We start from the raw sequence: 24,756 nt of genomic DNA on the forward strand, positions 1-24,756 counted from the left end.
ATTATAAACATAAATACTGTAGGTATTAAACTTGAAAAAAAAATGTTTTAAATAAAAAAAAGACGGAAAGAAACTGAGACACGTGCATGCAAGTATTATGTTTTTTTTTAAACTGTTCACTTTTTATAAGTAAAACCAATACTCTAGCTGAGATCAAAACCAAAACCTAAAGACAGTGAGTTTTGTACAATAACCATTAGGCCAGCATGACATGATCTTTAAAGTGTTTTCAAATCTACCGATTCTTAGCATGAGTAATCTCTAATGTGAACCATTTACTCATACACATTTGTGAAACAACAAACAGATAAAAATCCGATAAACCCCATGTAGCAATTTTTCAATTTTGACCTAAGCAGCCCTTCTTTCTGGGTGAACACCAGTTAAAATGTTTTCCACATGTTTGAATACCCTATATACCAAATTTCAAGTCTGTAGATCAAAAATTTGTTGAGTATATAGGTTGAGAATTGTCCTCACGCATGCATACACATACATATTCTCACTTTTATAGATGTATAGATTTTGTTGATGGTAATCTTATTTTAATCTGTTTATAAAAGGATTGGATGTAAATAACTTCAGTCTTTTAATACATAAAGATTTTCTAAGAATTTAAATGATCATCTATACAACAGTTTAAATGCTTCCAGGTTCGTTTTAAAATTTTAAAAAATAGTGAGTCAGTGCTTATTAAAGCCCATAAGCCACTTGAGGATAAGGGTTAATGAGTGTCAGATGGCCAGTGAAATAACTCTGTGATAATCAGCAATGGTGGAAATTAGGTAGAATTTGATTATTTAAGAGGACGACTCAACAAGAACTTGTTTACATTAGACTTATAGCCAGTGGTCTCCTGTTCCGTCGGTCATAACTGGGTAATAGCATTAAATAATTCACAATTGTATTCACTAAGAATTGAACTTTGAACTTCCAGAAGAGTGTCACTTAATATGTTATACATTACACCACATGAGATGAGAACAGTTGTTTGAATAATCCAAATAATAATCAATCCTCATCTCAAAAATTCAGAAACATAAAATGTATTTTTGTCATATTATTTGGATTATTTGTGCTACTGTTCTAGTAAGATATTGAACAGGTAAATCCACTAGTATATAATTTAGTTAGTTAAATGAAACGGAACTGCAGATAGATTAGCAAAGTTCAACTGGAAGGACCACAATTGAAAATTATTTAGGATGTGGAAATGTATTATGATAGAAACAGATATAATGCCATGGCTCAAAGAGATAGGCTGTTAGCAGAGAAAAGCATGTGAGATTTAACAATGTTTTTGTTAACCCAACATAACATTGAATTGTTGAATTGAATAAAAAAAGTTAATGAGATTTAAAAATATAAAAAAAAAATAGTATAAAATAAATTGAACATAGACTTTGTTATCAATCCTCATCTAAACTATTTACAAACATAATATCTCTGAAAGTACTTGTAACATATCTTTTTACCATCACAGACATACACACTACTGTACAATGTATAAACATTATCCTAATAGTTGATGACTCATTTAGTACTTCTTGAAATGCTATTTTATAAAACAACTCTGCATCAATTTCAGTAAATTCTAATCAAATGTTTTCAGCCTAACAAAGAATTACAAAGTCGATCTCTATTCTTTTTCATGCGTCCGAATTGTGATGGGAAGTCAAAATAATTATCACTTTAAAGGCTAGTTGAAATGTGATCTTGTAAAGAGATGAATCATTCGCAATTTGATACTGAAAATGGAGGTATGCAGGTTCAAATTATCATAATCTGGAGTCAAGATAACAGTTCTAGATCAAAATTAATGGCACAACAACCAGTCAATAATAAAAGTTGACCCAAATTATGTGTTGGTTCAATTATTCTGCTATTTTCTGTGTTCAATTGTTCAGATCAATTGCATATGATTATTAGCCATAACTACTAATATGCTGCCCACATTGTTAACTTAAATACAATCTACCTAGAAAATTGATTATAAATAAAAAATTTCATAATAGATTATTTGGAATAAAACTTTCATTAAATTTACTAATCTTTAATTTTCTCAGATTAAACAATCTCTCAAACAAGTTATTTTTCTTTTTAAAATCTTTTTTTAGCTTTTTATTAAAATATTGAGCATTTTGTTGGATACAAAAGTCCATTTAGTTGTTGAAAAGACAAAATAGTTGATTTTATGGACTATTAGGAAAAATTACTATAATCTCTTCAGAAATAATTATATTTAAGTTTTCATATTTTTAAATATTATCTAATTATTATCTGATATTTAATCATTTAATGTTTTTATTCCATAAACCTTGATTTTATTTATATTATTTATCTCCTTATCATAGCTTATAATGCTTAACTTCTGACAAACAGGACCCAAAAGAGTCTATGATGGTCCAAGCTTCAACCTCTGTCCTATTGCTACAATTTTGCATCCCTGTGCGTGTTTTACAAATACTATAATGGAATGTGCTCCAAACTTATTGCACTTGTACCTCCTTGATGTAAATATCCCCAACTAATCCGACAAGAATAAAAACCCTACCCTTTCATTGTACCTATTTACTATGCCTCCCCACGGGACAGAGTTAGACACCAGGGTCGTTTTTTAACGTGGAGAAAAGGTACAAAAATAAAAATTGTCTCAGTTGTGAAGGACTGATCCTCCACCGAAAGAGAACAAGAAATGGAAGTGCAGCACCTGAAGAACAGATACTACACTTTGATCTTGTTTATATATTTTATTGAGAAAGAAAAAAATTGAACATAAAAAACGTACAAAAAATTCAATTCAACAAAATTAGGCACAAGGCCCTACTACACTTTGATCTTGACCAAAAGGCCAAACCCTTTCATTGTAGAGGTCCCTAGATGTTTCTAATAGTTTCTTGCTGCTCTTACTGTACTCACCTGCATAAGTTTAAATGAAATGTGAACAGACAGCTTGCTCATCTCCTCACATAGCACCCTTTAGACATGGCCTCAAATAGTAGCCCCTCCCATCCAAGTGACAATATGTGTTGCATGGGGTGAACAAGAGTGGGGGAGGGCTGCAAAGTCTTTTTAAATATTGGTAACTTTGTTGTTTTATTAAATAAAAATGTTATAGTGGGTTAACAAAAAAAATTAATTTTTATCTGTATAAATGATGCTAAGAGTTAAAGATCTTAATTTCATAGAATTGGATATTTTTAATTTTCACATTTTTAGCATATTTGGTATTTAAGATTCGTATAATTTGGATTCTTCAGACCACTGTTCTCATCTTGATTGTTACTCGCAGACTGTTTCTGTCAATATAACCTATGTCAAGCTCTGGAATCTTCCTGTCAAATTTTAGAATCTGCACAGAAATTTAAACAGGCTGCATGCTCTAGTTCAATCAGTTATGACTGTGTTGAAATTAAGGGCAGAGATTACATTGTCTGAAACGTGCAAATAACACTCAAGGTGAGAATAGTAGTTTGGTTAATTCAAATATAAAATTATCAATCGTCGAAAAATCCAAAAATTATAAGTTTATTTTTTAAAGTTATTTTTTTTGCTTTAAATACATAATTTAATAAAATAATGAAAAATAAAAAGCAAAGTTTTATTTCATGAAAATGAGAAATATCTGTTTTACATTAACATAAATCAAAACTAGCCGGACCCATAAAAATGACTTGGTAAATTAAAGAAAATAAATTTTAATAAGTATTTTAAATTGGATTTTTAGTTTAATGAAAATTATGGAAAATAAAAGTTATGTTAATATTTTTTTAATATTTGTGTCAGTTGAAACAAATTAATTAATTAAAATGTCTGAGTATAGAAAAAAAAGAGGTAAAAACTGTTTGTTTTTGTTTTATTTATTTTTAGAATTATTCAGACAGTTTATGTAATATTAAAATGGCCTACATTTACATGAAGAAGTAAGAAATAAAAAAAATAATAGAAAAATTACGAAACTTTTATCTGGCACCTTCTAGCATTTTACATAATCTTCCAACGCTAACACATTCCTTTATCTGCATAAGTGCCAGGCAAAGTTTTGTTTTTTGAGACAATGCTTACATAAATTGTGAATGTTTTTGATGATAATACATCTTATTTGCTACAAAACTTGGGTGTTATGTTCAGAGTTTCAGCTGATGTAAATCTCGTCTTCAGGTGTATATATACATTCACATTAGATCATCTGCATAATCACACCATCTTTGCTCTACTTTTTGGAAATTAAAAACAAAAGATTGCATTTATAAAATTGGTTCAAAAGTGATTGTATTTTTTTTAATTTTTTTTTGGAAGAAAGAATTATTTTACATTTGAATACGTGCAATTAGATTTTTGCCCGGAAAATAATGTAGAGAAGTTTTATTTTTTTTAAAGTGTATTTATTAATTTAAAAATGCATCCGTTTTAAAGTATTTTTTTAATGAAATTTTTTTTTTTAACAATCCTTTTCTTTTTTTTATAATATAGCTGTTTATTTCATATGAGGTGTCATTACATAAACACCAAGAAATGGCTCAAATAGATTAATATACGTGATTGCCGAAAATCTTTTTGCTGCAATAAAGATTTTCCTTTGTGTCCTAATTTTTCACGATTTTGAAATGTGTTTATTTTTTCATTATTTTAATATTCATTTTATTGTTGTCATTGTAGTGCCCCCAAAAGATCTCACGATGGTTTGGATGATTGTCATTCTGATATACCGTCTCAGTTACAGAAAAAAAAGTACCAGAAAGTTGGTATATATTATGAATATTATAAGAATCATGAGTAAGTACCTATTAAATATATATTATGTTTTTCAATTAAGAAGTATATGCTTTGGAAAAAAATAGTTATATACATATATTATGTAAACAAATAATTAAATATCTTGAAAGAGCCCCCCCAGCGTTATTCAGTAATGAATATGAAACACTTCTGTGTACTCTTGTTTACAGCAATGAGCTTTATATTACAATTTTCATAATGTTCTGTAATTTTCAAGTTTTTTTTTGTTTCTTTATTTAGATCATTTATTTATTGACATCATCCTCTGTACATTGATGTTGCTACTACTTTAATCTTTTTGTTTTCTTGTTTGCCAACTTTATTTATGTCATTCTCTTACTCTCTTCTCTTATAATACAGCATTATCATGTTGACACACTGGTTCTCATTAGATCACCGAAGTTAAGCAACATTGAGCCTGGGCAGTACTAAATGGATGACCATTTGGGAATAACAGGTGTTGTATGTAGGAGGACGTCAATACCCTTATTACCAGAACTTCAAATACCTAACATTGTCATCTTCGCTGACCGAAATGTACATCTGACTAGGAATTGCTTGTGGATTTAATATTCTCTTAATACTTCCTTCTTTGGAGGAAGTTGGTTCAACCTGCCTAGGGTGAATGACGCTGGCATACAAACATATACTCTCTTCTGTTGTTGCTACTACTTCCTCTGTTCCTTGCTTCCCATTACTTCTCGTCGCTCATCATCTAAAATATTCAATGCACAAATAAGCAAGCTGATTTTTAATATCATAAAGATTTAATAAGATGTATTAGCTTTGATTTGTTAAATATTTTCAAACTAAAGAGACCCTATTTTTGCATGTGGCTGAATTACAACCATTCTGCTCTATTTGTAATTGCAATGAAAATGAAATTTGTTTGATTTTACTCTTGTTCACTGCAAACAAAGAATATTGCCACTTGGACATAAGGGGCTATTATTTGGGATCATGTCTGCAGGGGACTATGTAAGGAGATGAACAGTGAGATGTCTGTTCACATTTAAACTTTTGCATATCAGTACAGTCATGGAAGCAGGAGGTAATCCCAAAGTTAGGCAGTCCAAAAGAAGCTTTAGAATTGAAGGCTTTCTGGCATTGAGAGACCTCTACATTGAATGGGGTGGAATTTTGCTGATTTTGATATTTGTAAGAACTTATTAGTCAAAATCAAATACTGCTTGTGTATTTTCTACAAGAGCATTTTAAACTTTTTTTTTTTTACTTCAGAGTTACCATTTATCAAGGCCTGAAGACCATTAAGGATAAGGAATGTAAGGTGGTAGTGTAGTAATCATTAATGGTGTAAATTGGGCAAAATTTAATTATTTATGGGTATGGTTCAACAAGAATTTGTTTACATTGGATTTGAAGACTACCATGTTATATTCAATCAGCAAGCAGGACAGCAGAACCGTGTTCCACAGGCGGGCAGTTCTAGGAGAAAAGCTTTGTTTGTGGAATCTGCATTTAGATTTAGGCACAGATAGAGAGTGGGTGAAATCGTTTATAGTGGTTGTAGCTAGTCAAGTTTTGTTATTTTTGAAAATTTGGTAAGGGGGGACTGTAGATTAGAGTTCAGTCAAGCACTTGTCATGAAAATAACGATAAAGCAGAGGCAGGCTTGCAACATCTCTTCTGCAGGAAAGAGGTTGCAGAGAAGAGAAAATGGCATCACCTACTAGGTTTTAAAGCCGGTTTTAACTCTGTCAATAGGGCGCACCAAGCAACTCCTGCCCAGATGTGGCAACAGTACTCCATTTTATATTCTTCTAATTGTAGGATGAGTCGAAGATCGGGGCTAAAAACGAGAGAAAAATCTTCTCAACAGAATGGTAACGTGGAATCTGGATTACCTGTTCCTCTTCATGACGGAAAAGATCTGCGTACAGATATTTCAGACTTCCAACTTCCATACGATATCTGGTGGATGTACAAGAACAATCAGGTAACTTCTTTGCTGACATCAGACAACGATATTGCATTAATATTTCTAGTCCAGTGGTTCCTAAACATTTTTATATGGTAGCACACCTCTCACAAAAAATGAATACTTGTTAATGTTTTTCTTATGGAAAATTCAATACGTCAGAAAATTAAATGATTTATTGTATGTTTTATTTCTATTTTTTTGATATTTAAGGATCACACATAGTAAGAATGATGAGAATAATGGAAATAGTATTCCGACAAGATAGAGAGATAAAGAAACAAACCAAGTTATGTGTTCATCAACGTTTCATCTTTATTGTAAGACTTCTTCTGGATAAATGAAATTTAGAAGATAAAATACCAGTACAATATTTGAAATTATATTTTTGTTGTAATGAAATGTATGAATTTATTCTGTTTACACAGAACAAATTGTTTGAGTTATACATTTTATTACAACAAAAATATAATTTCAAATACTGTACTGGTATTTTATTTTCTTAATTTCATTCATCCAGAAGTCTTACAAATAAAGACAAAATGTTGATGAATGTGTGCGTATCAATGCAAACAACTCCATTTATAACCATATGAAAACAGTTTTCCACATATAATAACTTATAACTTCCACATATTACCTATTCTTGGCACACTAGTAATAATTTCACGGCACATTAACGTGTCACAGTATAATGGTTGGGAATTACTGCTTTACTCTGTGTCAACAAGCCTCAACATCATTTTTAGTGTAAGGAGAGAATTCAAGTGCTAATGTCACTTGCTCTTAAAATATCAATCAGTTGATTCAAAAACACTCAATGTGCATGCAATTTATTTAACAAGAATACCAGTTTTTTTTTTGTTTTTGTTTTTTTTCAACTCTCTGATGCTACCAGATTAGGCTATCTGAAGATATTGGCTTCCTGATACAAAATACACCTAACATTGATGCTTTTTATTTTTCTACTTTCTGTTGCAAAACTTAATTATGTTCTGCAAAACTAAAAACAAAAACAACAGCCCACCTTTTCCCCCTTTTCCTTCTTCCCATTTGCCCTTTCTTTTTCTATCTCCTCCACTTCTTGACTGGTTTCCTAACTTAAAATGTACCAAACATTAATACTGTAACCCTTTTCCCTCTCCTATTGCAAAACTCATTCATGTTCTGGAGGGCAGAGAACAAAAACGATAAAATCCACTACAAAACAACCAAACGAAACACTACAAACTAGCAATTAAAAATACAAAGAGCTTGAAGAATAAAAACCTTTCTATAAAATAACGGTATGCAACATGAATACTATTTCCAAAATAATTGGATTTGGCATAACCCGAAAACTGTTGATATGCGGTAAAACAACCAAACTCTAAAAATATATATTTAAAGATACTAAGAACTTGATGCATAAAAACGGTTTCCAAAATTTGGCATTAAATAACCCGAAAAGGATTGATAATATATTGATATATTATATGCCCAAAAACAAAACAACCAAACCAAACCTTGTTTAACTCTCTCTCCACCTAAAACTTTATCGATAATTTCTAATCAATGTTTTATTGTTGAAAAAAGTATTTTCTCATACTTTTTGGTATTAATATCTTTCATTGTACACACAAAAGTTGAGATAAGACAAATTTGAAAAGAAGAAAACAATATTATCATTGCTTGTTTACATATTTGATAGTTTATATGTACGATACATGCAAGAAAGTAAAAGATAATGACATCTAGGTAGTTATCCAGAATTTTTTCTATATTAAAAAACAAGAATACTGAAAATATTTTGTGATTTATTTACCCGTGATAGAACGAAAAGATTATATTGCAAAACTTGTATAAATTGATCAAGTAGTTTTATTTTTATAAAGAAAATCATTTTTTAGTGATTAATGGGAATTTATAAATCTTGCAAGTTTAAATCTACCTTTTTCTTCCTTTTATTTTAAAGATTTTTATTCAAAATATTTTTTGCTGTGTACACAAAATTTGAGATAAGATATTGTTCCCCCCTCCTCCATAGAAGATTATACATACATGTAAGGAAGTATGGAATAATCATATTAACACACCGGTTCCCGTCAGATCACTGAAGTTAAGCAACGTTGAACCTGTTCAGTATTAAAATGGGTGACCATTTTGGAATTCCAGGCGCTGTATGTGCTCTCTGCTTATTCCAGCATTGTTTCCAGTCATCCTGGATTTCTCTTTGCCACAGGACTCAAGCAGTGCCTATTCAGGAGAGGTGTGGTTGGGGATTGCGCAACCCTCTCCTCACAATTACATGCACAGCTATCCTTACAGGGGGTATCCATTGTCACATGTAAGAAAATAAAAGATAACCTCTACCCCAATTAATATATGTATATCACTAACCTACCAATATGTATGTATATATATATATATATTATTATTATTTATTCGAAGGTAAACATTGATTGAAACCGATTGCTGTTTGTAGCGACCAAATGTAGCTGTTTACCTTCAAAGAAAAAATATTTTGCTCTTGTTATCAAACACTATCTAACAACCTTGTTGAGTTCATTAGTTTCTACTTTTGAATATGTCAAGCCTGGATATATATATATATATATATATATATATATATATATATATATATATATATATTGTGATATACATTATGGTCTGATTTCTCAACACAGATAATGATGAATTTTGTTTTTTTACTTTTACATTTTTTTTTTTTTTTTTTTTTTTTTTTTTTACTTTTCAAGTCATCGTCAGGCGAGGTTAATGTTTTTCATCTCTTTCTTTTAGGTTTTAACAAATATGTTAATCATTGCATAAATTATATCAAAACATTGGATTATGTTTGCATCCATGATTTCATATTTGTTTAAATGCATTCTGTGCAAAAGTTATGAGAATGAGTTTATCTGAAATTACAATTATTCTTATAAAATAAAATAAAAAATCAATTAAATGCAAATACTGTCCAAATTTTATGTAACTGAAAATCACAAGTAACACTCGAGAGATTTAATTGTTCTTAATTAAATGTTCAACATTTTATGCTAATGAAATAGAAATGAAATCTTATTCCGATAAAATCTCTCGTTTTACACACGTCACTTGCTATTTAACGTTTCACGCTTTACAAATCAATTTCCTTTTATATTAGTGATTTTAACACAATTTCCATGTTTTTGTCCCCATTTTACTTAATATAAAATGATAATGGAGTTTTTTTATGAATAATTATACATTATTAAATATGGTATAGGCATTTTGATATTATTTTAAATAGAAAAATTGGTTAGTTTTACTAAAACAATTTTTTTTTTACTTATTGATTAATATTTATGTAAATTTCAGTTTCATTTTAAAACTCTACTTAAGAAAAATATAGTCTTTAGTTTGAAATGTTTTTTTTAGAATGGGTTTATTTTTAATAAAAATGTTATAATCAAGATATATTTTTTAGTCTTGGAAATTTTTTTTTTTATTTCAAAGTAAATACTAGTTTTTTATATAAACTTTTAAAATATATTTTTTATTATATAAAACCATTCTGAAATAAGAAAAATTTTTAACATAAAGACTGAAGAAGTCTATTTTGATTATAACATTTTATTAAAAATAAAACCATTGCAAAAAAGAAGCACTTCACAACAATCACTAACTTTTTAATGTAGAATTTTAAAATTAAACTTGAATTTACATAAGTATTAAGGGTTTTTTCCTCAGTATAACACTGGCCAGACTTGGAAAGATTTCTGCAAAACAGTGGGAGTGAAAAAGAAACTGTATTAGTAAAATTAAGCTAAATTTTTTGTGATAATGAAAGTCTTTGCTCTGTGAAATTCTGATTATGCATTGATACATTATAAGCTGAACCAGTTTTCCAGGAATTATTTGATAAAATATATAATTTAAAAAAAAAAAATTAAAAAAACAATAACAACATTAATTACCAAAACAACAATTGTAATGTGGTTATCAATCGTCTTCGTTTCGGTTTTGTTATATTTTAAAACTCGGCCCAACACGTGTCTGAGATAGTTGCAAGGAAACAAAGAAAGGAAGAATTTATTTTTTTTAATGAAAAGGCATTTATTATCGGTACTTTCTAACAATGCATTGCATATTGTTTTAAAAATCTCATCTGTCATGTAGTTAACAAAACTCTGCCTTCTCGACACCACAGGCTACACATCCATCTAATGTCAGCATTTGCTTTTTCGAGTCCCCTGCCACCCATGTTGCTTTCCATAATGATAATTACTGTGTTGCAGGACTCAAACCAAATCAGCAAAGTTGGTTTTACAGGCTAGTGTTCTTTCACTCAACCATCAAGAATTAACATTTAGAATGAAGTGAATTTAGTCTATATATATATATATATATATATATATATATATATATATAAAAGCGAAAATGTGTGTGTGCATTTTTGTGTATGTCCGCCAAATAAACACATATCTAAAGAAATGGCAGAAACACGAGAGGATGTCGTGGAATAGCGACAAAAATGGATGGTCACATTCAATATGCCAAGACTAAACTTGTTTCCTTCGATAATTACAAGAAACCTTCTCTACCACAAATAGCAATGGCCACAGACTCTTTATCTTAAAGTACATCTTTTAAACTCCTCGGCTAACGTTCACAAGAAACATGAGTTGGAACAATTACATTGAGAGTATTACCAGGACCACTGCGAAGAAGGTAGGATCTCTCTACCGTGCTAGAAAGCTACTAACGCCCAAAAGTATCCCGTACCTCTATAAGGCCACCATTCGCCCAGGCATGGAGTATTGTTGTCATATTTGGGCTGGTGTATCTACTACTAGTCTCTCGCTCCTAGATACGGTCCAAAAGAGAGTTGCCAACCTAATAGGTCCTGAACTGTCATCTAAGCTTCAGCCACTGTCCCATCGACGAAATGTTGCATCCCTCTGCCTGTTCTACAAGTACTTTAATGGTGAATGCTCTGACGAACTGCAAGCACTTGTACCCCCTCGACGTAAATGCCCCCGACAGACCCGACAAGCAGCTAAATCCCACCCTTTCACAGTAGAGATGCCTAGATGTAAGAGAGCCTTCTACTCTAGCAGTTTCTTCCCCAGAACTGCTAGACTTTGGAACTCCCTTCCGCGATCCTGCTTCCTCAACTGTACTGACATGCAGAAGTTCAAGTGCAACGTGAACCAACATCTTGCTGCCCAGCTCCCTACATAGTACCCCTGTAACTTATGTTTCTAATAATAGCCCCCTACATCAAAGTGGCACTGTGCCTTGTTTGGGGTGAAAATTTTTTTTTTAAAAACAGGGCTTTTTCGCCGGGCTTCTCAGTCGGCTCACTCCTTCTTAAAACTTTTTATATGCTGTTTAAATCATAATATCTACGACTTAAGAATGGGGGTCACGGCTATCTTTAATTTGCCCGACTTTTACGCACTATTTTTGATCGGCGCATCTTCGTTACACTTTTCAGTACAAAAAAAGCGAATGATCGGGCGGGAGAAACAGAAACTGGCTTGCTACGCAAACTAGGTCAATTTAACTTTATAATCGTTAACTTACAACATTTATCACTTCCTCTCCCCTCGTGGCCGAGATGGTTAGGTCTCAGGGTTTTTTTCCATTTCGTTTCCACCTTCACGTCAAGGCTTCGGGGTTCAAGCCTATCTTCCTACTAAAACTTTTTTTTCTTCTTTTACACCTCCAAACACCCAGCCAAACTTTTTTTTTTAACAGGGTTGTTTTGATTCCCCCCCCCCCCAACACACACACACACACACACACACACACACACACACACACCTGCAAACACCCAGGCAACGCCGGGTACCCCCCGCTAGTTACTTATAAAGCAATGTAAGCAGGATTGTCATAATTTTGAAAACGAGAGTATTCAAACTTTTTTCTCAAACAGTTATGCATGTTTGTGAATGATGCACGCAGCAAATCCACAGCTGTATTCTCAATATACAAATAGGGCTCACCTTTAATTTTACTTAAAGGGGCTTATAATTATCAGGTTGACAAGATTTTTAACTTTTAAGTTAAGATGGACATATTTCGTCTCAAACAAAAATTTATTGATCAAAATAAGCACCATCAGAATCGGCACACTTTTACTAACGCAAAACAAATGTATTTATGCCAGTAATGTAAAAACCTTGCGTTCTGGTGGTGATGAAGTTGCTGAAGGCATTTTTTTTTTTTTTTTAATTCAATTTCACTCCAAACAAGGCACAGTGCCACTTTGAAGCAGGAGCTACTATCAGGGACTTAATTTGCAGGGGCATTATGAAGGGAGATGAGTAGAAAGATGTTTGTTCACATTCCACTTGAACTTCTGCATATCAGTACAGTTGGAAAAGCAGAATCCCGGAAGGGAGTTCCAAAGACCTGCAGTTCTGGAGAAGAAACTATTGGAGTAAAAGGCTTTCTTGCACCTAGGAATCTCTACTGTAAAGGGATGAGACTTAGTAGCTTGTCGGGTTTGTTGGGGGTAGTTACGTCGAGGAGGTACAAGTGTTTGAAGTTCTTCAGAGCATTCACCGTTAAAGTATTTGTAGAACAGGCAGAGGGATGCAATATCTCGTCAATGGAACAGAGGCTGAAGCCTAGATGACAGTTCAGAACCTATCAGGTTGGCGACTCTTTTGAACCCTGTCCAGGAGCGAGAGACAAGCAGCAGATGTACCAGCCCAGATGTGACAACAGTACTCCATACATGGGCAAATGGTGGCCTTATAGAGGTACAGGATATTTTCAGGCGTAAGTAGTTTTCTAGCACGGTAGAGGGAGCCAACCTTCCTTGCAGCAGCCTTGGCAATGCTCTCAATGTATCTATTCTAGTTCATATTCCCTGTAAACATTAGGCCGAGGAGTTTAAAAGAAGTACTGTCAGGCAATGTGTTCTTGGCCATTGCTATTGGTAGTAGAGAAGGTTTCTTGTAGTTATTGAAGGAAACCAGTTTGGTTTTGGCAGCATTGAATGTGACCATCCATTTTTGTCCCCATTCCACTACAGATTGGAAGTCATGCTTTCTGCCATTTCCCTGGATATGTGTTCATTTGTTTTCCCCTCATATGTTATAGAGAGTGGTGTATATATTTATTTGGATCATGACTGTTATATTTGATATTAGATTCAGCAAGATATTCCCTTTAAAATTAAGTTAAATTATTATTTTATGAACCAAAATGATTGTTACATATAAAAATGAATTTGAGAAATTATGTAAATTTATTAATAGTATTTAAAAAAGTGATTGACCAGAATTCCTATATATTAAAAACTAAAAATACAGTAACTGTTTTGATGTAAATACCAATGACAAAACAAAAATATCATATTTCAAAACACATGTAAATTGATCAAGTAGTTTTATTTTTATAAAAAAAATCATTTTTAAACAATTAATGGGAATTCGTAGACATTACAAGAATGATCTCATAAGTTTGAATTATTGTAGAGTTATCTCCCTTGTTTCTTCAAGATGGCTAGACAAGACAGTCTCATTTTGTTTACTCACAAAATTTTATTTTCTTAGTTTTTGGAATATGACATTTTTACAGGCACATAATGTTTATTTGTTTTTTTTTAATATAGGGGTAATTTTGGACAAGAGACTTTTGAAAAAAAAAAAAAATTTTGCGACATGTATTGGTTGAAGCAATTTCTTTACTATTGATTAAAGTTGTGTGTTTATTTTTTCTTTATTTGAATGTGAATTATTTAAAATGGATGTCTGTGTTTATAATGAGTTGTAATCAATTCTGCAAATGTTGATTCTCTAATATGATATTTGGATTATCAATTCTTTCATTCTATTTTTCAGTTGGTTAGAAAAGATGACCATTTAAATTATCGGAAAGTCAGAAACAGTAAGTATTTTTTTTATTTTACAGTTCTCCCTACATAGTACCCCAGTAGTTGTTGCCCCTGATAGTAGCCCCCTACACCAAAGTGGCAATTTGCCTTGTTTGGGGTGAAAATGTAATAAAAAAACAAAACAAAAAAAAAGATGAGGATTGATTATTTGGATTTTTCAAATTACTGTTCTCATCTTAAGTATTATTTTCACTACATTTTTTGTGATGTAATCTCTGAACTTCAGGTGTATTGTGTCAAACTTGAGAATCTTTTTGTCAAACTCAAGAATCTGCACAGAATTTCAAACAGAATTCTTTATTTAATTCATGGGGTAGCATGCTCTCATTCTGTTAGGCATGACTGGGTAGAAGTTCTAAGTAATGTAAGTAATTGCATTTTGAGTGTCACTTGCACTGGAAATTGAATTTTCTGCCTCCAGAAAAATGTAACTTAACTGAATTTTACTAAGTACTCTATCCACTGTGCACAGATTCTTACAAACAAGATACACCTGAAGATGGTCAGAGGTTACATAGGCTGAAATATTGTAAAAATACATTTATAATGTCACAAGAAAAAAAATTTATAGACTCAACATCGTGTGTTTGTCATGTATTTTTTTTTATCTAAGCAAAGGATTTCTAATTTTTCTTAAAAGTATATGCATGAAAAGAACCAGATTTTTTTTTTTTTTTTTTTTTTTTTTTGAGAAGTTGGATGAATCATAGGTACAATTATGCACTTAGTGCTACATCAATATTCCATAATTTGAATCACTTCTACCTTTTTAACAGTGACCTGGGAATTGTTGATGTTTTTTTTTTTTGAATGGCTTATGTGATTCTTGCAAAACATCCTGAACACATTGCAACATTTCATTATCTTCTGCACTTCCACCTCTCATGCTACCTGATCAGGCTGTCTGAATATACTGGGTTCCTGACTTAAAAAGCACCAAATATTGACATTGTTTTGTTTGTTGTTTTTTTTTTTCTTTCTTTCTTTTTGTAAAACTTAATTATATTTTGCAAAATCAAAAACAAAAAACACAATTTTCCTCTACAAAACAGACAAAGAAAACACTGTGAATAAATATTTGAAAATATAAAGAATTTATCACATAAAATCTTTTTTGAAATTACTGGATTTGGCATTAAATAACCCGAAATCTCAAGTGATCCCCAGTCGTGTGCATATATCTCAGTTAGGAGAGATGACAACAGTAGGAATTTGCAGTTCTGATTAGGAGTTTTTGAGGACCTTCTATATAACGCACATGGAATTCCCAAATGGTCACTAACCTAGTGTGGATCAGGTATAACGTTGTTTAACTTTAATAATCTAATTAGAACTGGTATGTCAACGTTATTATGCTGTATATAAGCTATTATAAGAATAATATATCATTAATTATATCATCTAAAAGAAAGAACATTGAAAATTATTATTATGAATACACTTCAGGATACAATATTTATATCAGAATTGAACTCAGTAATAATTATAAATAAGTATACAAAAAAATCTAAATATTTTGTATTCAATAAATTTTGTTATCCTTAATTAAGGAGCTCTACTATATTAATGTTTCTTCCATGGTTGTGTGATAATGCTTAAAAACTTTTTTTTCTCTCTCCAATGTTATTGCCATCAGAATATTGCAAATAATTTAGGCTCGTTATATATTGGATTAGTTACCATTATTGATTATACTTTGTACTTGTGACAAAATTTACTTAAGGTGAGTTGAGCTGTGTCCAAGTGAATTTGCCATATCACAAGTCAAAGCAATCCATTCAGGTCTGTTTGCTGCTGATTCTTCAGCATACTTCAGTCGTTTGCAATTCCATTGTCACATATTGAATCATATATCATATCGATCATACAGTCAAAGTCAGCTTGGACTGTTGCAAGCCACATCCTCAGTTGACCACCACTCTTTCTATGACATCTTGGTAGTGGTGTTGGTGCTATTGCTTTGTGAATGTCAGTTGGTGGACGATGAAGGACATGCTCAAACCATCATTGCCTTCTGATAAACTAGACTTGAGGAAGTACTTCTTAATAGCTAACATTCAAAGACTGGAAGATTTTGATTGGTGATGTATTAAGCACATTATCGAGATTTGTATCTCCATCCACTCATGAGGCATTGATTATGTAAAATAGATTATTCACAAGAATCTAAAACAAGGCATTTGGGGGTTGATTTGAAAGTTTTTATTTAAATAGAATCTAAAGAAGAATAAAAAGACAATTTTTGAATCAATTAACTTTTTTCTACGCTTGACATTTTTGAATAACATTTTATCTTGGTAATGGAAGCAGATATTATTTTGCATTAGAACAGTTCTCTCACTGATATAATACACTAAACAATCCTGAAACAGAAAGGAGGGAGTCATTTCATATTTCATCTTCAGATTCTAACTTGGATGTTTTGCATTGTAATTAGATGTAAAAAAAAATAAAATGCATGCTAAGTAAAAACACTATTATGTAATTATGTTATGTCAAAATTAGTAACAATTCCAAAAATTAAAAAAAAATGATTGAGTAGAAAAATAATTACAAGAAAAAAATAAAATTGAATAAAGCAGTTTTATCATTTCTTCTGTTTTGGCCAATTTTCTATGACAAACTAACTTATCTCCCTTGTTTTCAACTAACTTCTCGCAGATCTTTTATTCAATCTGTTTTGTAATTTCAGGACATTTACAACTTTCAACATGACACAGCAGTATGTAATAGTGTTGTTAGTTAAAATGCATTTATTTGATATGCTGCTATTTTAAACCACCTTATTACTCAATAAAATCCTCATATTCAATTTTGATGTCTTTTACATGTTGGTATGTGTTAAGCAGCTTTAAGAAATTAACTTCCGAACTAACCTATTTCTGGCCAGGTTTTTATTTATCTTTCTTTTCAGTTCATTTTTATCACTTATGTTTTCCTTGATTTTCTCCTCATATTCAGTTTTTGTTTTTTTGTACAAAACAAGTTTAATTTTTGTCTGTGCTAATAGGAGTCGATTGCTTTTTGTAGAGACTTACATTTTAAGAATTATTAATTTTGGAAGAGTGAGATCCTTATTCTATAAATTTTTCACATTGTAAATGAATTGAAAGTACAATTGTTGATAAAATTTACTTTAATAAAAATTAGAACAAACTTTTCATCACATTTTTTTATATGGTTGTTTAGTAGTAATAGTATGATATTGAACAATTTAAGTTTTGAAAGAAAGTTTTGATACAATTTTTAGTATACAAGTGAAACCGAAAAATTGCAGAAAACCACTCATCTCTAATTGAAAATATATCTTATTCTGGCTAATATTTAGCATCATAGATACCAAAATCATAATTGTATTTTTGAAATTTAATGGTGGTTTTAAAAAATAAAAATAAGGTATTATGAAAATAAATTTTAAAAAATTGTCTTGGATTTTTTACAGTAGATTTTATGCTATTTTTTTCAGTTAATAGTAATGATTTTTTTTTTTTTTTTTTTATAAGAGTGGGACAATCTTCTAGTAAATTTCTTCCATGTTTTTCTGCAGATTTTTATGTGGATATCAAACCAGTGTCTCCATATGAACCTCATCCATGCAGCTGTTCTTCGGAATTGACAGATGAGAAAAGTGGCTGTGGGGAGGAGTGCCTCAACAGGTTTGTGCATTATTTTCACTTTTCAGTTTGCATTAAGCAATTTTGTTTAATTAATCGATTTCAGAAATTATATCACTTAAAAAACATGTTACACTGCCGTGGCCATTAGAACCTTACATGTGAGTCCATCATTCAAATTCCTCAGCCTAACATTCATAGGTAATATGAATTCGAAAAAACACATAGAAGACATTGCCAAGGCTGCTGCAAGGATGGTGGACTCCCGCTACTGTGTTAGAAAACTTCTCATATCTTCCAGTATCCTATATCTCTAGAAAACTACCATTCACTCGTGCATGGAGAATTGTCACATCTGTGCTTGTCCACCGATCATTAGCCTCTTTCTGGAAAATTTATAATAATGTAGTGAATAATGAGCAGTCAACAATTCCCTTACTTTCTAATAACAATGAGGTTGCTTGGATGGCAACTAAGAAATCTAAACTGCTTGCCTAGCGGTTCGCCTCCGATTTCACCTTAGACTCATTTTAATATCATTCAAAACCTAGACACTGCCAAGGTATGTGGGCTTGATCTTCTCTTTTTTTCTCTGGAATAATAAAATCTATATTATCAATGATAAAATCTGTATTGTTCATAATTGAACAAAAATATATTCCAAAAATTGCTTAAATTGATCAAATAGTTTTTTTTTATAAAGAAAATTGTTAAGCAATTAATGGGAATTTGTAGGCATTACAACAAAAAATTTGCAAGTTGAATTAGACAGATAAAGAAGTATTATATAGATGGGTAATTATTATGAATATTATTTTCATAAAAAATATCATTAACAATGAAAGGTTTTTTTAATTGCAGAATGGTTTATACAGAATGTTCCCCTGGACTTTGTCCATGTGGAGACAACTGCATGAATAATCGTTTTCAGAAACACCTCTGGGCCCCTTGTTTGGAGATGTTCTTAACACCAGATCGGGGCTATGGTGTTCGCTCATCACATCATCTCATATCAGGTAAGTACTGTTTTGGAATTGTTTACTTTTTTTTCTCGTATTGGTTGATGCTACGTTGATGTCTTCTGGCAGTTTACAGTAAGCAACCAAAAAAGATTGATACAAACACTGCCAGATGAGAAATTCAAAACACTGATAACAATTTCTTTTTTTAATGGTAGGTGCTTTGATGAACTACTAACCCTTGTACCCTTTCTACGTAAATACCACTGACAAACAACAAAATCCCACCCTACACAGTCGAGCTCCCAGAAGCCAGGAAGCCTTCTACTCTAATAGTTTTTTCTACAAAACTGCTAGATTTTAAAATTCCTTTCCAGGTTCCTGTTTCCCTGATTGTACTGACATGCAGAAGTACAAGTTTAATGTAAACAAAGATCTTGCTGTTCAACTCGCTACATAGTATCCCTGCGAATATAATAAATCATTTCTCTCCAATAGGCTCATAAGAGTAGTGGTCGATGGACAAAAATCAGAGGCCTGCAGTATTAATGCTGGAGTCCCTCAGGGGTCAATCCTGGGCCCAACTCTCTTCCTGATCTACATCAATGACTTCCCTAAACACATACTTAAATCATTCGTTGACATCTATGCTGATGACACAACCATCTACGGCAACACATCAAAGGCTGTAAATGACAAAATTCTCTCTGATTCTCTCTCCTCTGATCTCGAGCGCGTGGTTCAGTGGGGAAAGACATGGCTAGTTACCTTTAATGCGTCTAAAACCAAACTCCTATCCTTACATCATCAACGCTCTGATCCCCATCTGGCATCAATTGTGATGGATGGCTCTTGTCTGGGAGAGGCCCCGTGTTTTGACAAGCTTCTGGGTTTGACCTTTACTCCTGATCTTAAATGGAACACGTACATCAAGTCTGTTGCCAAGGTCACTGGAAAGATGGTGGGATCCTTCTACCGCTCCAGAAGATATCTCACTACTGATGCAATTCTCTATCTATATAAAAGCCAAGTACGTCCAAGGATGGAATACTGTTGCCATATCTGGGCAGGAGCTGCTAAAAACAGCCTATCCTGCCTTGACAGAGTACAAAATAGACTTTGTGGCTTAGTGGGGATACCCTTTTCTCTACCCTGCAACCTCTCTCCCACAGAAGAGACGTTGCGAGCCTATTCTTGTTTTATCATTATTTCCATGGCAGGTGCTCGTCTGAACTCCAATCTCTGGTCCCCCCTCGCCAATCTTTCACGAAAAACACCCGTCTAGCTGAATCCACTGTAAAAAATTTCCCCCACTCTATATCTGTGCCTAAATCAAAACATGGATTCCATGAACAAAGCTTCTTTCTTAGAACTGCACGCCTGTGAAACTCTGTTCCGTCTGCCTGCTTCCCACCTGACTACAACTTGGATGTGTTCAAGTCCAATATTAACAAATTCCTAATGAACCGCCCCCTTAAGTAAACACTTCATCAAATCTCCTCACTAACGTACTGTACTTGCAATAACCCTTATCCCTGAGTGGCTTCCGGGCCTTGATAAGTGGTGACCACTGTGTAAAAAAAAAAAAAAAAGAATTATGTTCCAGATAATAGCTCCCCCACATCAAAGTGACGCTGTGCTTTGTTTGAGGTGAAAATGTAATTTTAAAAAAACACAAAAAGCTTCAACACAAGACTTACTGAAAGTTTAATTATATGAAAGAAATATTTTAATTTGTTTCAAGAAAACTATATCAAAAAATATTTTTTTAACAAATGTTTCAAAGAAATAAGTTTTTTTAAATAGGAAAACATGGAAACAATTATGAACAAAAATTGAAAGTTGTTTTTTTCTTTTTCCATAGAAATTATCTAAGAAGTTTTTTTATTTCTTAGAAAAAAGTTTTTTATTTTTAACAACAAAAACAAAGTTTTTTATGGAAACAATTACAATCAAAAACATTTTTTATCAAGAATAATATCAGATGAATGATTTTCTTTTTCCTATTAATGAAACTATCATCTTCTGATTGCTAATTGGATAATCGTGTCCGCCTTTTCCGGTTGCTTTTCTGGCAGCTTCCTCTAAACTGACAGAAGATGTCAATGCATTCTCTAACGTCAAAACTTACGAGGTATACGCAAGCAATGGGGTTAGGGGTGGTCCATTTTCTCTGGCACATATGAGATGCCTTGAATAAGTTTCCAGATTTTTTTCGTATGGGCACTTTTATTGAGAGTACACACATAAACCTCTAGTCCCCCCCCCCTTTAAAGTAATCTCCTCTGACTGCAATGTACTTGTTGTCGCATTCCAACAACTACTGGAAGACCCCATAGAAGTTCTCATGCGAGCATGTCAATGATTCTCGTCACAGCCTCTTTCATCTCCTCAATTGTCTCATAACAACAGCCTCTTAGATTTTCCTTGAGCTTAGGAAATAGCCAAAAGTCACCAGGAACAAGGTCTGGACTATAGGGAGGGTGAGAAACTGTCTTGTCTTGATGCCCATCTTGGTCAAATAATCTGTAACAAGAATGGAGTTGTGGACTGCACCCTTGAGGCAAACTTCTCGCAAATCTTCAGCATTTTCAGTTCCTCACAAATAATTATGTTGACAGTTCCCACACTGACATCAAACTTACTTATTGCCTCTACAGACACATGACGATCTTTATCCATGAAATTCTTTATTTAGCCAACCAGTCTAGTGTTCTGACTTCCTTATTCCTCCCGCACCTCTCATCATCCCTCACAGATTCCCTGCCTTCCTTGAATCTCTTATGCCACTCAAAAACTAATGCTTGATTCATGCGAGATGGTCCAAAAGCAGTCTGAAGCATTTTATATTTCTGTTGCATTTTTTCCAAGTTTAAAACAGAATTTTATTACATATCGTTCTTCTAAAATGTCTTCACATCCAGATTGCATTTTTGAATTCACCAACTGTAACAATCAAGCTTTAGTAGGGTGTATTCCAATTCCTGCTGTAGCTGTTCATCTGAACCTGAAATCATAAAAATTAGTCGGTCGTCTCATAAGATGTATAGCAATAATAATATACTGAATTTTCACGAGTTTACAACAATTTTAAATGCCTGTACAAAATGTCTAGAAACTTATTGAAGGCGTACATGTAAATATAACTGGTCTGTTTCTGTCTTTATAATAGATAGATCTACTTGTTAACTTGCATTCATTTGTTGATTTGATGGCTAGATTTTTCTCCAGATTTAAACGTTAACAGAATGGATTGGACCATTTTGATTTCCATTGGTTATTAAGAGTGACAGGTGATAACAATTAAAGTTTAATCTAATCCAACTTTGCTTATCTTTGAGAACATCATTTCAATATCATCAACTTTCTAGATGTCCTCATTTTTGGATTGGAAATGTTACATTTGTTGTGAAATAAAATGACATGAAGAATCAGTTGGACAATTAAACTCTGGGATTCCTTCCAGCTTCAACTGTTGTACCTGATAAAAGTAATTGCTGTCGTCCTGTGATTTGTGGGTTTTTTTTTTTTGCGCTGAGAAGATTAAACAGGAATTGGAAAAATCAGAAGATTTTGGAATGTCCGAATCAAATATTTTATCTTAATTTTCGGTTCCAAAAACAATTCTTTTAATTTTTTGTTTAAAACTTAATTTTTCATTGCTAGTACAAAGATAGAATGGTAAATATTGTTTTTAAACTACTAGTAAAACTAACATTTATATATCAAAACGAATTTAGGTGGAAATGTCACAGGAAGAAATAGTACCGGTAAGATTACATGAATGAATAAATAACAAAAAATGGCACAAGTGACAAAATATAGATTAAAATTTCACAATGAATTTATCAAAGCATTATTTTCAATCAAACACAAAAGATTAGAGAAAAAATAATTATGAAGATCAGTTTATCTAATTCCTCACCCCTCCAATTGTACTTTTGCAAAAATATATCAACTCATTACAAATGTTTTTACTGTAATCTTAAAATTTAAAAACAAAAACCAACAGAATATAAGTGAATATTTCGAACTTTGAAAAAAATCAGAATTACAAATTTAGAACAGAATCAGTAATTGAACCAGACTGGGGTGGGTGGGGGGACAATGGAATCGTCCCATCACTTTTTTACATTTATTATTTATTACCGGTTTCAGCATAAAGCTGTTTATGCTATTAGAAAAGGTTTCTCCGGGGACATTACAATTCTATTTTATTGCTGGATATCTAACATAACTTGATGAAAAACTCAAGATATCTTAAATAAGTTTTTGCCTGGAAATTCCAAGAAGCATTTTGTCATGTTAAATATGTAATTTTTGACCTTCTAACATTAGTGACAGTTATGGCAGAATGTCAGATATACTGCATAATAATTCTTTATCAAAAATATTGTATCGACACTCGCAGTATGTAGTAAATTCATTGAAATGAGTAACAAGAGTTTGAAATTTGCAAATGATCTCCAAATCTCCATGTATATCCCCATCAAGGGCGCTTTGGTTTTTTCTGACTGGTTATAGCATCAAACTTTCGCTTGTACACCTAACCCATTTGGTAGAATCCGTGTCGCGACAATAATGCATGGGAGGGAGTTTGGCTGGTAGTGGTGATCATGATAGAATCGTGACCAATACCACGGGATCAACATTTGGTCACAGTTGCACATGCCTATTTAGACCATTTTGACAGCCAATAGGAGCATTTCCGTACTGTCTAACCTTGGCATACCAGCCTTTTTATGACGGAGTCCATTGCTGGAATTGCAAATAGCTTGTGCTCATAATGGAAGAAGCCTTGCATCACTGTACCTGGTTAGCCAGCATTCAAGACATGCTGAACTTGTTAGAAAGAGCTGACCCAACTTACCCAGGGTAAATGCCACAACCATGATCCTTACATATTGACATTCTGAACGTTTATTTGTGGATTATTTAGGACTTCTACCCAATCATGGGTGACAAAATGAGAGCATGCTACCCCTGTGTATTAAATAAAGGGTTTCCTTCGAAATTCCATGCAGATTCTCAAGTTCAACACAATACACCAGAGTTTATATCAACCAAAACGTTGTGAACATAACACTCAATATGAAAACAGTAGTCTTAAGAATCCAAATAATCCGAATTTTATTTTCTAGTCTTTTCTGGATTTTTTTTTTTTTTCTCGCCTATTATTTACTTCCTTGATATTTTAACTTATAATTTGATCTATGCATACAAGAAATATTACTGATTGAAACATAAAAAAGCAAAACTTATTTTTTACCTGGTTTCTATTTGCAGGTCAGTTCATCCTCGAGTATCTTGGTGAGGTGGTGAGTGAAAATGAATTCCGCCGCCGGATGACCGAGAACTATTCACAAGAACGACATCATTACTGCCTCAATCTAGATGGTGGCGCTATGATTGATGGTTATCGAATGGGAAACATTGGACGATTCGTCAATCATTCGTGTGATCCCAACTGTGAGATGCAGAAATGGTAAGTCATTTCTTTAGATAAAAAAAAAATGTTGGTTCTTGTTCAGAATTCCCCCTCTATTAAAAAAAAGAAAAATTTGTATGGTGTATGTACCCATGATGGAAAGAAAA

General features: G+C 32.4%; 1 protein-coding gene and 1 pseudogene across 2 annotated transcripts in view; both read left to right on the forward strand.

Moving 5' to 3' along the window:
* Nucleotides 1–24,756, forward strand: part of LOC145270461 (uncharacterized) — a 198,696-nt gene that overhangs the window by 114,353 nt on the left and 59,587 nt on the right. For both annotated transcript variants that reach the window (XM_080126098.1, XM_080126103.1), the window contains 6 exons: nucleotides 4,660–4,776; nucleotides 6,568–6,733; nucleotides 14,536–14,581; nucleotides 18,136–18,244; nucleotides 19,064–19,218; nucleotides 24,448–24,646. In XM_080126098.1, the coding sequence (XP_079982224.1) occupies nucleotides 4,660–4,776; nucleotides 6,568–6,733; nucleotides 14,536–14,581; nucleotides 18,136–18,244; nucleotides 19,064–19,218; nucleotides 24,448–24,646 (792 nt within the window). The remainder of the gene's footprint in view (nucleotides 1–4,659; nucleotides 4,777–6,567; nucleotides 6,734–14,535; nucleotides 14,582–18,135; nucleotides 18,245–19,063; nucleotides 19,219–24,447; nucleotides 24,647–24,756) is intronic.
* LOC145273701 (5S ribosomal RNA) lies at nucleotides 5,129–5,245 on the forward strand (annotated as a pseudogene).

The sequence above is a fragment of the Euprymna scolopes genome, chromosome 4 (genome assembly GCF_053919585.1).
Source record: "Euprymna scolopes isolate OS-2025 chromosome 4, ASM5391958v1, whole genome shotgun sequence".
Taxonomy (NCBI): Eukaryota; Metazoa; Mollusca; class Cephalopoda; order Sepiida; family Sepiolidae; genus Euprymna; species Euprymna scolopes.